General features: G+C 50.9%; 4 protein-coding genes across 4 annotated transcripts; 1 reads left to right on the top strand and 3 right to left on the bottom strand.

Moving 5' to 3' along the window:
* Window positions 1-94: 94 nt before the first annotated feature.
* MRS44_009826 (uncharacterized protein) lies at window positions 95-1,901 on the bottom strand (the record flags this gene model as incomplete). The annotated part of the gene is made up of 3 exons (XM_046270042.2): window positions 95-1,214; window positions 1,260-1,732; window positions 1,779-1,901. 3 exons carry the CDS (start codon window positions 1,899-1,901, stop codon window positions 95-97), a joined length of 1,716 nt encoding a protein of 571 aa, XP_046131739.1.
* A 489-nt stretch (window positions 1,902-2,390) lies between these two features.
* On the top strand, window positions 2,391-3,958 carry MRS44_009825 (uncharacterized protein; the record flags this gene model as incomplete). Its single annotated transcript, XM_046272138.2, has 3 exons — window positions 2,391-3,173; window positions 3,219-3,277; window positions 3,322-3,958. 3 exons carry the CDS (start codon window positions 2,391-2,393, stop codon window positions 3,956-3,958), a joined length of 1,479 nt encoding a protein of 492 aa, XP_046131740.1.
* Window positions 3,959-4,136: 178 nt separating this feature from the next.
* On the bottom strand, window positions 4,137-4,900 carry MRS44_009824 (uncharacterized protein; the record flags this gene model as incomplete). Its single annotated transcript, XM_046276582.2, has 2 exons — window positions 4,137-4,633; window positions 4,684-4,900. 2 exons carry the CDS (start codon window positions 4,898-4,900, stop codon window positions 4,137-4,139), a joined length of 714 nt encoding a protein of 237 aa, XP_046131741.1.
* Window positions 4,901-5,904: 1,004 nt separating this feature from the next.
* MRS44_009823 (uncharacterized protein) lies at window positions 5,905-12,192 on the bottom strand (the record flags this gene model as incomplete). The annotated part of the gene is made up of 11 exons (XM_065620319.1): window positions 5,905-6,454; window positions 6,502-6,977; window positions 7,021-7,088; window positions 7,133-7,169; window positions 7,214-7,233; window positions 7,277-7,456; window positions 7,799-7,988; window positions 8,341-9,584; window positions 9,628-9,774; window positions 9,983-11,097; window positions 11,579-12,192. 11 exons carry the CDS (start codon window positions 12,190-12,192, stop codon window positions 5,905-5,907), a joined length of 4,641 nt encoding a protein of 1,546 aa, XP_065476092.1.
* Window positions 12,193-12,470: the final 278 nt, after the last annotated feature.

Raw genomic sequence — 12,470 nt, 5'->3', positions numbered from 1 at the left:
GTTTCTCTATTCATGAAGGCAGATTCAGGCATGGAAGCACACAGTCAAGCTAGAGAAGCATGATTATTCACAACTTTTGTTTACTTTCGGCACTCTACATGTTGCTAGGATACAAAACGCTCTTCAACGGTCCAAACTCCTCCTTCAACGTCCTCGGCGAAGTGAACCGCATCAACAGGTTCGGGCTGCCCGCCTTGTCGTTGGTACCGCTCGATCGAGATCCTCCAAATGACTGCTGCCCAATCACGGCTCCTGTAGTCTTGCAGTTGACGTAAAAGTTGCCGGCGGCGTAACGAAGCTTGTCCTCGGCCTTTTGGACAATGGTTCTATCGGCGGCAAAGATGGAGCCGGTCAGGGCGAAACCACCGCCTTGTTGGTCAATCTTGGTTAGGAGGTTGTCAAACTCGGCGTCTTCGTAGACGTGGACAGCCAAGATAGGACCAAAGAACTCTTGCTCAAAGATCTTATGGCTGAGAGACTTGGAGAGGTAGACTGATGGCTGAATAAAGTAGCCCGTCTTGTCACTGTATGTACCGCCAAAGACTCGCTCGAGAGAAGGATCGTTGTTGGCCTCGTCGATGGCCTTGGTGACCTTGTCGAACGAGCCCTTGTGAATGACGGGGCCGTAAAAATTTTCAAACTTTTCAGGGGCCCCGACTTTGACGTTGCTCAGCTCCGTCTTGAGCTCGTCGAGGAACTGCTTGGACTTGCTGGCGGGGATGTACAGACGAGAGCAGGCAGAGCACTTTTGGCCGGCGTATTCAAACGAGGCGCGGATCGTGTGCTTGACTGCGCTGCTGATGTCGGCCGAGTTGTGGACAAGGTGAAAGTTCTTGCCGGATGTTTCTCCTACGAGTCGGGGATAGTCGCGGTAGACCTTTTTGCCGATGCCGTCGGCGGCCTTTTGGTATAGTGATCGGAAGACGTCAGAGGATCCGGTAAAGTGGAGGGCTGCGAATCGGGGGTCATTGAAGACAACATCGGTTATCATCTCGGCGTCGCCGTTGACGAACTGGATCACATTGGGAGGGAGGCCAGCCTCGAGGAGGATCTTGTAGACTAGGTAGCTGGCGTAGATGTTGTGGGGAGACGGCTTCCAGATGACCACGTTGCCCATGATTGCAGGCGCTGAGATGAGGTTGCCGCCGATTGCGGTGAAGTTGAAGGGAGAGACGGCGTAGACGAAGCCCTCGAGGGGTCGCCAGTCGGTTCGACTAACTGGTTAGCTTGATTTGAGTCTAGAGGTTGATGAATCTCACCCGTGTTGTCCGGGAGAATGGATGGTGGGCTGTGTCTCATAGATCTTTTGCGCAAACGATACGTTAAATCGGTAAAAGTCGGCCAGCTCAGCCGCAGCGTCAATCTCGGCTTGCCAGGCATTCTTGCCCTGTCCCAGCATCGTCGCAGCTAGAAGAGCGTCGCGATACTTGCCAGTGACGAGGTCTGCGGCGCGAAGAAAGATGGCTGCTCGGTTGGAAAAAGACATGTCCTGCCATTGCTGCTTGGCTTCGAGGGCGGCATTGATGGCGTCTGAGACATCTTGACGTGTTGAGGGCGAGTACTGGGCAAATGTTTGGTCCTTTTCTGAGGGCATGTGTGTTGGGAGACGTTCGCTTGAAGTGCGCTTCTCGCCAGAGATGACGTTGGGGACAGAGACTGGGAGCTTGCCCCGGAGCTCCTTGAGGGCTAGGAGGAGGTCATCTCTCTCCGGAGAGCCTCGAGCAAAGTCGCGCTGACATGTTAGTTGAGTCTGTAAAATTGACAGAGGATGGACTCACATTTGCCTCATTGTAAGGACCGGGTAGTTTGTAAGCTCCAGCTGTGGCAATTGTCCTGACAGTCTTTGCCGAGTGCAGCAGTCGAGACCGGGAAAACCGAGCAGTAGAAGTGAGAGCAGACATGATCTTGCAAATACGGAATAAGCAGAAGGCCAAAGCTGGTCAGGTGGCTCCCGTCGTGGCTTTCAATAAAAAGATCTGGAAGCTCGTCTGTGGATCACATCTGCGGCTACGCTAACTCGATGGAACCGGCATCCCACGGGGCTTGAGATCTGGCGGTTACGCTAACCGGGTTCTCTATGCGAGATCTGGATTCCCCGCATTCGTTATCTCTCCCCAGGTCCATTTCCCCTCCTCCACCCATGCGTGGCGTGTCGTTGTGTTTCCCAAGTTGACGATAGGAGCCGATGCTCTATCGACGATTTGTGTCCTTGTGACCTACCAGAGCCGATAGAAACCACATACCGAGGAGGCCGAGAGGGTGCCGTTGTCGGAGATGGGAGATTAGCTTTTGGTCTAGTCTGGAGGGAGGCGCCAGCAGAGGCGGTAAGGATAAAGTCAATCGTGTTTCTCACGATTTTTCAACTCTACATAGCAACTTGATTCTTTACAATGGCCTTTAGAGTCGGTCTTGTTCGTCCTTGTCGTTATACTCTTTCCCTCCCCGAGACTCGTCAGGGCTACACAAGGCTTGTGTCATGCCGATCTCGTAGTCTCGGGTTCCAAAGCCGAGGGCTGTCTCAGTCGTCACACATCCCCGCTCAGGTTCCTCAGAGGGTGCCGAGGGTTCTTAGAGGTGTTCCTCTTCCTATACTCTTTCGATCTCTCCTTGTTCTTTCGGTGGCTGCTCTGCCGTCGAGCATTCTCTCGGTTATTATCAGAATCACAAAGAGGCATAGCCAGCTTCTTTCCAACTCTCGGCTTCTGCGGTGGCCAGTACAAAAGACGTTTTACAACACGTTTTGCATTGGCTCGGAGAATGCGGAGATTAGGGAGAACATCAAGTCTCTGAGGGGGATGGGCCTTGATGGTATTGTTCTCGCTTTTGCCAGGGAGACGAAGATTGGAGACCAAGAACAGACCAATGTTCTTACAGAGGCCAACGCCAACCTGCGAGAGTGGGTTTCCATGAACATGGAGACGCTTCAGAACCTGACAGACGAAGATTATCTTGCGCTTCGCTGCACAGGAGCTGGTCCTGCTGCTGTGGCTGCCCTTGATGCGTTTTCAGCTTCTACGCCTGGTACAAAGGAGTACGAGGCTAATCTCGAGACCCTGCGAGTCTTTGAGGATGCTCTTACTCGGATTTGTGCTGAGGCTGAGAAGAAGGGTGTGAGGATTCTTATTGATGCCGAGTCTTCTCTGCACCAAGCTGCTATCGACTATGTTGCCTTGGTATGTCTATATCTATCTGTCTCATGTTCTCTGCTAACTGCCCAGTCTCTCATGTCCAAGTTTAACCAAAACGGAAGAGCCGTCATCTACAACACTTATCAGATGTAAGGCAGTATTGCCCTGTCATTCACAAAAACTAACTGGCTAGGTATCTACAAGCTGGAACTTCCAAGATGATCAAGCACATCCGCCTCTCTCAAGACCAAAACTTTACAATTGGAATCAAGATGGTACGCGGCGCATACCTTCACGTTGAGGCCCGACCCGAGGCTCTTCATAAATGCAAGCAAGATACAGACGACTGCTACGACAACTCGGTCCGGTTCTTGTTTGGAGGAAAGGTTGATAGCTCAGAGAGTGGTTCGACCGTTGGACAGACACGACCTTGGAATGCAGAGATTATGCTTGCTACTCACAACGATGCGAGTGTGCAAAAGGCTCTGTCACTCTGGAGGAGTGGTGGTGCACTGACTGACACACCCAACGCCAACGGAGGAACAGTCCAGAGCCTGTCATTTGCTCAGCTAATGGGCATGGCGGATGAGGTATCTCTCGGACTCGTGGCCGACAAGAAGGACCACACCTGGACATCTGACAGCGTCCCCAAGGAGTCTCTTCCCACTGTTGGAGTGTACAAGTATACTATCTGGGGGTCTTTTGAGGAGTGTCTCCTGTATATGCTTCGAAGGGCTGAGGAGAACCAGGATGCTGTGGCGAGGACGAGGGGGACTGCTTTGGAGGCATTGAGGGAAGTAGGGAGACGGTTTGTGCCGTTTCTGAACTAAGAGTAGCAGAAATAAAAGATAAATGTTAAAGAAGATCGTAAATCTGTGCATGGATAGACTATATAGGGCAAATGAGCGACGTTGAATTAAAAGATGTAAGTCAAACACATGAATGTCGCAGCCAGAGATCCAAAACATTCATAAGGAACAGAGACGGCAACCCCTTTCGCCCGCCCGTTCAAGGGAGCTCGGCTCTAACTGGCTTGCAGTGGAGCTCCACAGGTACGCTTGGTAGTAGGTGCTTTTCATCATCCTCGTATGACATGAATGATTGCTGAGAAGAGTTCTTGGATGACATTGCCTCCAACTTGGTTGCTCGCTTCAATATGAAGAAGAAAAGACCCGTCCCCAGGGTAAAAAGGGCAATTGCAGTACCGATCCCTACACCAAGGCCAACCGGTAAATCTAGGCTGCTGTTGTCTTCAGGGGGTTCGGGAACAGGGGCGTCGGTAGTGGAGGTGCATGGAGTGAGTGATGTTGTATCGACGGGGGAGAAGACTTCGTAACTGATGGTCGTGATGGCGATGGCAATTGATGGTGCTGTTTCGAGAGGAATACTCGCAATGATACGGACGGGCTCCATGTTAAAGACTTCATCTTCTTTGCAGTCGCAGCCTTTGGAACCAAAGCAGCAAAACTGGCCCTTTCCACACGATTTGACGCCGTTCCCACTGACTGTAGATGCTAGTTAGTACCCAGAGATGACGTATGAAACATATTCCTACCGTTGAAGCATTGCGTTGGACAAGAGGGATCGTCCCAATCCTCGACGAGACATCCGTTGATAAAGTAGCGAGTAGCAGCGTACTTGTCATTCGTCACGCAGAGACCGTTGCTGGCGCAGGAGTCTCCTCTTGAACAGCATGATTTGAACTGGCCGGTGGGATCGCAGGGGACTAGGTCGACGTTTTCGTTGTTGCTGCTGTCGAGACAGGCCAACATTGTGCCTTCTCGATCTTATACGGAAGATCTCGATATGAAAATGATGGGAGAGGTAGCATGTGGTAAAGACAGGTCTTGATGGTCAGGAAGGAGAATTATCGGCGGTAAAGGCGGCAAAGGGAAGAGGGGGAAAGGGTGTATATACCAACAGCAGGGTCTTCGGGAAAGTAACGCAAAGCGGCTGCAAGTCAAACATGCATCTGTACTGCATAAATGTCCCGAAAAGTCGGGGCGGTTATGGAATCTGTCTATTGGGTTAGAGGTGGACATTTGCAGCAAACGAGCCTGTTTTGAGCTGAACCAACGAATATTATCCCTCATCTAAATAAAGCATTGAGAGACATTAATATCTGAAACAGTTAAGCGCTCAGCTGTGCATGTTGTCCGACTTGTGTGCAGAACTGTAATCAGGCTGGCGGTTCTTCCTGCATCCCAATTATATGTACTCAGCCATTGGCTGTCGCGGTTCTGGAAAAACAACAGCAGCTGAACTGAAATGCATGTTTCTTGGCTAAACCAGAGTTTTCAGTGGTAGTTTGATCTGACGTGGCAGGACGCGGCTCGGGAATTGAAATAGATTCGTAGCCAAGTTTTGAAGGTCATGAACTAACGACAGCAGGACACCTCTAACTCTCAAAGTGTACGAATTTATGAATCACGTAAAACATGTTGTATTTTTTATTACTAAACCTGGATGCAGATACGCCAAAACCTTTGTACTAGGTTGCCGTCCCCCCTTAACCCGGGTATCTGCCATGTTTTACGACCTTGATTTCATGCTGCTGTGGGGACTGTGGCATTGACCGCTTCTTTGTCATAAATCACAAGGTTTGGCCTGAATTGATTCGCATTGCAGATACAGATGATCATTTATCAACTCTCTCCAAGGTTTCATCTAGCCACAAAAGACACAGCCTGGAAGACGCTTTCCTGATGATTCAAAGAACTAATAGATGCTGCATTACTCCATCATTATGCAAGTCTATGTCTATGCAATGCTATCCTCAAGTGGGTATACTGCGCTGCCAGCTTCTTGCACTGGCCAATGCGTCTCTTGGACCATCCCAGACTGGACACCAAGACTCTTTTGACCCCTCCTCGGCCCGTATCCTCGAGCTCTCAACCATTTTCATAATGAACTCGGCATCCTGATCATCGCTGTCCTTGTGATTTCGTGATAGCCATCCCTCCCTCTGACCGTCCCCAAAGCTGAGCCTGTGATCCAGGGGTCGACAGGTTAGAGAATCTGCGCTCACGCCTCCCGCTGATCTCATGCGTACGGGTTGCCCAGTGAGCATGGCCATTTCAACGTCGAAATCTATCATTCGGTCGGAATTGCGGTTCTTTATGCAGGCCCTGGAAGGACGCTGGAGTGATGGGTCTGTTGATGAGCTGACCCAGCGGAAATGTCTCTTGATTGACGAGATTGCGTTTCTCTGGCGTGGCCATTTGGGGTTTTGCTTCTGACGACGGCGTTTGCGGATATTGTGTTCGATTAGGAGGTTGAGGGAAGGGAGACAAGCGCAGACGAAACCAATGCTGATTTCAAGGGCCCTAGCAATACTTAGTCCCGATAACTTATCAAGAGCATGGAGACATACGTCAAAATATCAATTGGAGTATAGTCGACCGTTATATCATCCGAATTGAGAAACTGGACCGCCTTGGATGTCCGATACATTGTCAACGCAGTAGCCACTCCTCCTGCTCCTAGTAGCAAGACAATCTTGATTTTCTTGCGCAACGGCATGCGTAGCTTCCATGTCAACGGTATCGGAACAATCAAGATGATCAAGTCGGTGACGATCGACAGAGACAAACTCGAGAAAAAGATCTTGCGCTGGTTGAGGCAGTGGGCATTCTTGACCGAAGGATCCCAATATGTGCGAATCGGGAAGCAGGTGAATATTCGTAGGAACTCTATGGGGACATAGCCCAGGAGTAGACACCATATGAATATCCTTATGCCTTTGGAGACTCTTTGTTCGACCGCAAAGACGCGTGCCATGAGGAGCAGGATGGTGGCTTTTGTGAAGAAGGCGGCGGGACAGTAGACGACTGTGCTTGCGTAGAACCACTGGCAATGTCAGTTAAGCCTCAATTGAAGCCATTGAACTCACCTTGAGCCAATTGTAGTACTCTGGTTTGCGAATCTCCCATGCGTGGTATCCTGCTCCGTATCGTGCCACTGTCTGTGTTAGCAATTGACAGTAATTGAGAGGAAGGACGTACTCATAAAGACGGTAAAACAATATAACACGACCAAGATCTATCAAGATCAGTAATGAAACGACTTCTGGCCAAGGAACGTACGAATGCAATACTGCAGGTCCCTACAATTGTCAGCTACATCAATATCGTGACGACAGCACTTACAGTCCTCTGTCAGGATCTTGTGGGTAATGGTACGCTTGACAAACACCCTAATAGCGTAGAACACAACAACAAAGGAGATGCAGATGGAGGCCATGACCACATTGAGCGTCCAGAATACATCTTCGGGGTGGTCAAAGTCGGGCACGACACCTGGAGGCGCATTTCGATTCGAGTCGGGGCCTGTTGCATTGAACATGGCTTCAACCGCACGGCAAAGACGGTGATGGTCTCGGGGAGGGTGTTATCGTCATGGCAATCGACTGTCTAGAGATTGTCCATGGCAGTTGCGAAAGATGAAAGAATCTGCCGGTGGCGGGATCGTCAATGTGCGGTCCAGCAGCTTATCAGAGAAGCGGTCCAGCCGAAGACAAGCTTCCACTAGCAGGCCCCGGATCACCCATGTACCCCGTGGGCTTGGATCTGGGGACATTTACAAGCCTCCGATCCGCCGTTGATCGATTCTGCGGCTAACGGCTGGCGTCGAACTCTGCTGAGTTCTCGGTCGGCGCCCAGAACTCAAACCTACGCCTTTAACGGGCTGAAGAGCAGCCAGATGATCCGACGCCTTGCCGGTTCGCATCGACGGGGATTTGTTCCGCTGCAGCAACCCCTCACCTTGTGCTTTGATGGTGGCGTTCTGTCGAGATCGAGGCGCTGGCCGGTTATCGTCTGGCGGTGACATTTGACCCCTCACGGCATGTCCGAACGGGCACTAGAACGGCAGTGATTCTCACGTGGAAGTGATCGGTTGAGAGATGTTCCGAGGCGATCTCATGGAATTGCTTGGGGGTTTTGAGCATGGATTATTTCTAGAAGCTTTGGAAACGTGAGTTGACGTTGTTCTGTGGTGTACTGGAAGCATGGCTTTGAATGGGTGTCAATTGGTGTCTCAGTGCTCTCTTTCTGTGTGTAGGTGGCTTATCTTGACAAGAAACGACGTCTGATCACCTGGAATTCTTTATCCGGCCCGCCTCTGACAGTTCTGACTCTCTCCTCCATTTGCTGCCATATCTGAACTGTATACCCAAGCTCAGCAGCCCTACAACCTGCACAGCAACACACACTGTGAAAGCTGGTCCAACTCCAATGCCATTGATCATTGGCATGACGAAACTAGTACCACCTGCGGCAAATAGGCACCTTGCGAGGTTAAGACTTGCACTCGCGGCGGCGCTGCGGTCGTGAAAGACGTCGACGAGGTAGGTCATGACCACAGACTGTGTTGAGACAGCGGTCCAGCCTGTGATGAAGGTAGATATAATAGGGACGGCGATGTGGACTTTATGCGGGTAGTGAATGGTCCAGCCGAAGAGTATGATGGATAGACATTGGAGAAGGGAGAAGAGAGGCACGAGGCGAAGACGTGCTTTTTCGAGAGGAAACTCGGATTGATTGGCCTCGGGGTCGGTGGATGAAGAGTCGTGCTGGGTCTTAACACGACGGTAATCGATATCAAGAATCTTTCCAGTGATCAGAGTCCCGATGATGGAGCCTACCCCGTTGGCGATAAAGGTTAAGCCAACTTCAGTCTCTCCAAGGCCGTATTTCGTCTCGAAGAGAGTGGACATGGCGGTGATGCTCATCTGCCAGACGGCATAGTAGATGGCGAGGAAGAGAATGATAGGGGCTGCATGCTTGCTGATGAGGATCCGGATAGGGCCAGTGATGTCGATGTGCTTTCTCGGTGTTGGTTCTCGGGGAACCTGATCCCATTGTACCTTTGTCGTTCTCTGATAGATAGCCAGGGGGAACTTGGTCATTGGGTTTGAAGGCGTTTGACTGCCATTGCCAATGATTGCTCTCAGTGTCTCGGGGAGCAAAAGTGCCAAAAGGACCAAAAAGACACCACTATAAATGGCCAGGAACCAAAAGATGGACCTCCAACCAAGGGACCCGGCCAGTAATCCGCCGATAACAGGACCGACGGCAACTGGCATAAGTAATCCGGCTTGGAAGATGCCCATGAGACCTCCTCGCTCAGAACGTGTGGTTATATCTCCAATCACCCCAGATCCAATGGCGATGGTGCTGGCGCTGCCTGTGCTCTGGAGGCATCGTAGAACGAGCAAGGTTGCATAGTTCTTTGCCTCTGCCAGTCCAATGCAGGCGCCTAAGAAGACGATGAATGTGCAGCAGTATGCGACTCGACGTCCTTTGACATCCGAGATTGGACCCCAGAAGCTGGGCGCGATGCCTTGGAAGATGAGGTACGAGGTAACGGTGAGGTTGATGAGCTCTATCGAGGTATCGAGATCGTGCGCGATGGTAGGGAGGGCCGGGAAGTAGATGTTGGAAGCGAATCCAGAGACTGTATGGTTAGTAGATGGATGGATGATAGTTGAATAACATACATGTGGCGGCGACAGAAACAATTAGAACGATCAACGCTTTCTGCCGCTTGTCAAAGATGCTATAAGGTTGCTCGGTAGTCCCCAGGCTGGGAGAGTTCTGTGCGTTTGAATCGGTAGCCATGTTTGAATTAGTTGTGCTTGTCTGAACTGTTTGTGGCCAAGAGATGTTCTAGATGCATTTAAACTCGGACTCCGGAGTTGAGACCATGCTATCGGAGCTGAGACCCTCCAGCCGGAGTTGAGCTCTCAGCTCCGGTGCCACCTTAACGCCGGACGGGGCATTTATGATTGATCTACCACTAAAGAATGGACTTATCATGACATCATGGCCTTGAATATTAAGTACCATGCGTACAACTAGTCACTGCATAGAGCATCGTCCCAAACTCGTCGACACCTTCTAACCAGCGATCAACCCTGTCTTTTCTTTCGGCCAAGCTCTCTGAGTTTTCCGAAAGAGGCCACAATTCATCGATCCGGAAGTTCCCTTCTGCCCATTCAGCTAGATGAGTATTATACGCCGCTTCCCAGTCATGTCTGCGTGATTGCCAGAGAACCTTGCTTGAGGGTGCTGGTAATCCTCGTAGTTCGCTGCCCAGATACGTTGGAAGCCCATCCTGAGCTGAGAGGACGTTGTCTAAAAAGTACATTGTGTACAGCGTTCTTCGCTTCGCCTCTGCAACTACCCAAGCCTCCCATATCGGTCGGATACCGTCCTGCTCTGCTACACAGACAAGGCCTCGTTGGGAGCTTGTACATGCGATTTCTTGGAGGTTGATGATGGCCTGCCGTAGAAAGGGAGCAGGCCCTTGGCTGGGGGTGAGATGAAAGTACAGGACTAGCGCATAGATCAAGTATGCTTGAAATGCGGCAAGGAGATTAATGCCGTCATACGTTCCGTGTTGCTCGTAGAGGTTGGTCATTTCCCGCTGCAGGATATCTGTGGCAGTCCCCTCGCTGCCAGGGAGAGAGTTTTCGCAGATCCTCACCAGACTGAGACAAGTTGAAAAAGGACGAGTAACTGCTGCTGGCGTGATCTGTGAGAAGTGGATGAAGGGAGGAATTCCGCGACCTCGCACCACGACTGATGCGTATGATTTGAGGATTCTGTAGACGAAGCCCATTACATTGGGAGAATAGTCTTTCAAGGTCTGCCCGGGGAATGGCACATAGGTGTTGAGCCAGCGGTTCTTGATGTCGTCACTGTTGATGGGACACACAAGCTCTAGTCTTGAGAAGTCGAGATCTGGTTGTCTGGGAGGATTTGTTTCGATAGCGTTGAGTGATAGGGCGTTTGCAGCTGCACTGCCAGGGGTGTTGCCAGCGATGGATTCTATCGAATGGACTGTTGAACTTGGCGTATCTGTCCTGGCAGTTGGTTGTAGACTCTCCAAGGGAACCTCCGGAAGTGAATAGGTTGTATCATTCCCATCGAAAAGACTCGTGTCTCGACTTTCTGAGTTGGATGCCCTTGAATGAGTGTAGTGGCAATCCAGACCTCGCAGGGCACACCGGCCACAGGTGTCAGGTCTGCGGTCACATTTTGCCTTGGCCGCTGAACATGCTTGGCAGGCTTTTTGACGAGAAGTCGAGTATCTTGAAGATTTCGTTGGAGACATTCGTGGAAAGGTTCAAGGTTCTTGTATGGGGAGTTGTGGATGAAGGAAAGTTTCTTGGTTCAACTCGCTATAGGACCGGGTTCGGTTTGCTGTTATTCCGATCCGCCCCAAAATAGACACTCACTCCAGATTCGAACCGTTTGAATTTGAAAGGTGATCTTTTCTATTTCTATTCCAGTTGTGGCCGAGGAATGGTGAAGGATGAAGTTAGAAGCCACACCCTTGTCTTCTAGAATACTCTATGAGTATGACTCTATCCTATAAAGCCATCTATCCCACCAAAATTCCACATTTCGGACCATTCCTCATGATAATCCAGTCCTTAGAAGTACTTTTGCGTCTGGGCAAAGTGCATGCCGGCAGCAAAGTGAAACAGCTTTGCAGCAACTATAGTCCGCTCCTGTTTAGAGTACTCAACCAGACGATCGTAAAGCTCAGAAAGAGGCACAACCACCCGTTGAATATGCTCTCCATCGTCTAATCGCTGCTCTGGCTCCTCTTCGTTTTCGTTGAGTTGAACCTCGACCATGACCAACTGCATGTTGGCGTTGCTCATTCCGGGATCCGCGGATTGAACAGGGCTGACACTCAGAACCTTGCAGTTGTAGCCTGTCTCTTCCTTGAACTCGCGCACCGCAGCTTGCTCGGCTGTCTCCTCGGCGTCGATGAGGCCAGCTGGCCATTCAATGGTGTATGCATCCAAAGGAGGGCGGTACTGAATGACGAGCATGGTGGAGGCGGGCTTTGAGGGGTGTAGGAGGATGTTGCCCATTGCGACAGCGTCCACGCCAGCTTTGCCTCTGGTCTTTCTCGTGGCTACCTCCCAGGTTCGGGCTTTGCCGACTTGGTCGACATATTCGATCTTCTTGAGGGTTATCCACTTGGCCTCATCGACTGGGAGGTCCGAGGTTTTGGTGATGACGGGCTCTTGGGTCTTGTGAGACATGGCTGAAGTGGAGTTGCTTGAGAAATGGCTCAAGGGTGATTGCGAATGGCGTTCCGCGTGACGATCCTCAAGATTGGGATGGTTGCCGCTAGCTGAAGTTGATGGAATCCTTGCCTGCCTTGGGGATGTTGGGTTGTGGTTGTGATGGAGGGAGAAGTGTTGACGAGTGATTTGAGTCAGTGACGCTGCAATGCGGGCACCTGCATGAGAAGATGATTGGCTGTTGAAATGGCGCGATAAGGCCATGTGCGACACACCCGCAGGCACTGTGGTCGATT

This window comes from Fusarium solani (genome assembly GCF_023522795.1).
Source record: "Fusarium solani strain SB1 chromosome Unknown bctg00000006, whole genome shotgun sequence".
Classification (NCBI taxonomy): Eukaryota; Fungi; Ascomycota; class Sordariomycetes; order Hypocreales; family Nectriaceae; genus Fusarium; species Fusarium solani.
This window is presented reverse-complemented; position numbering and strand designations above follow the sequence as displayed.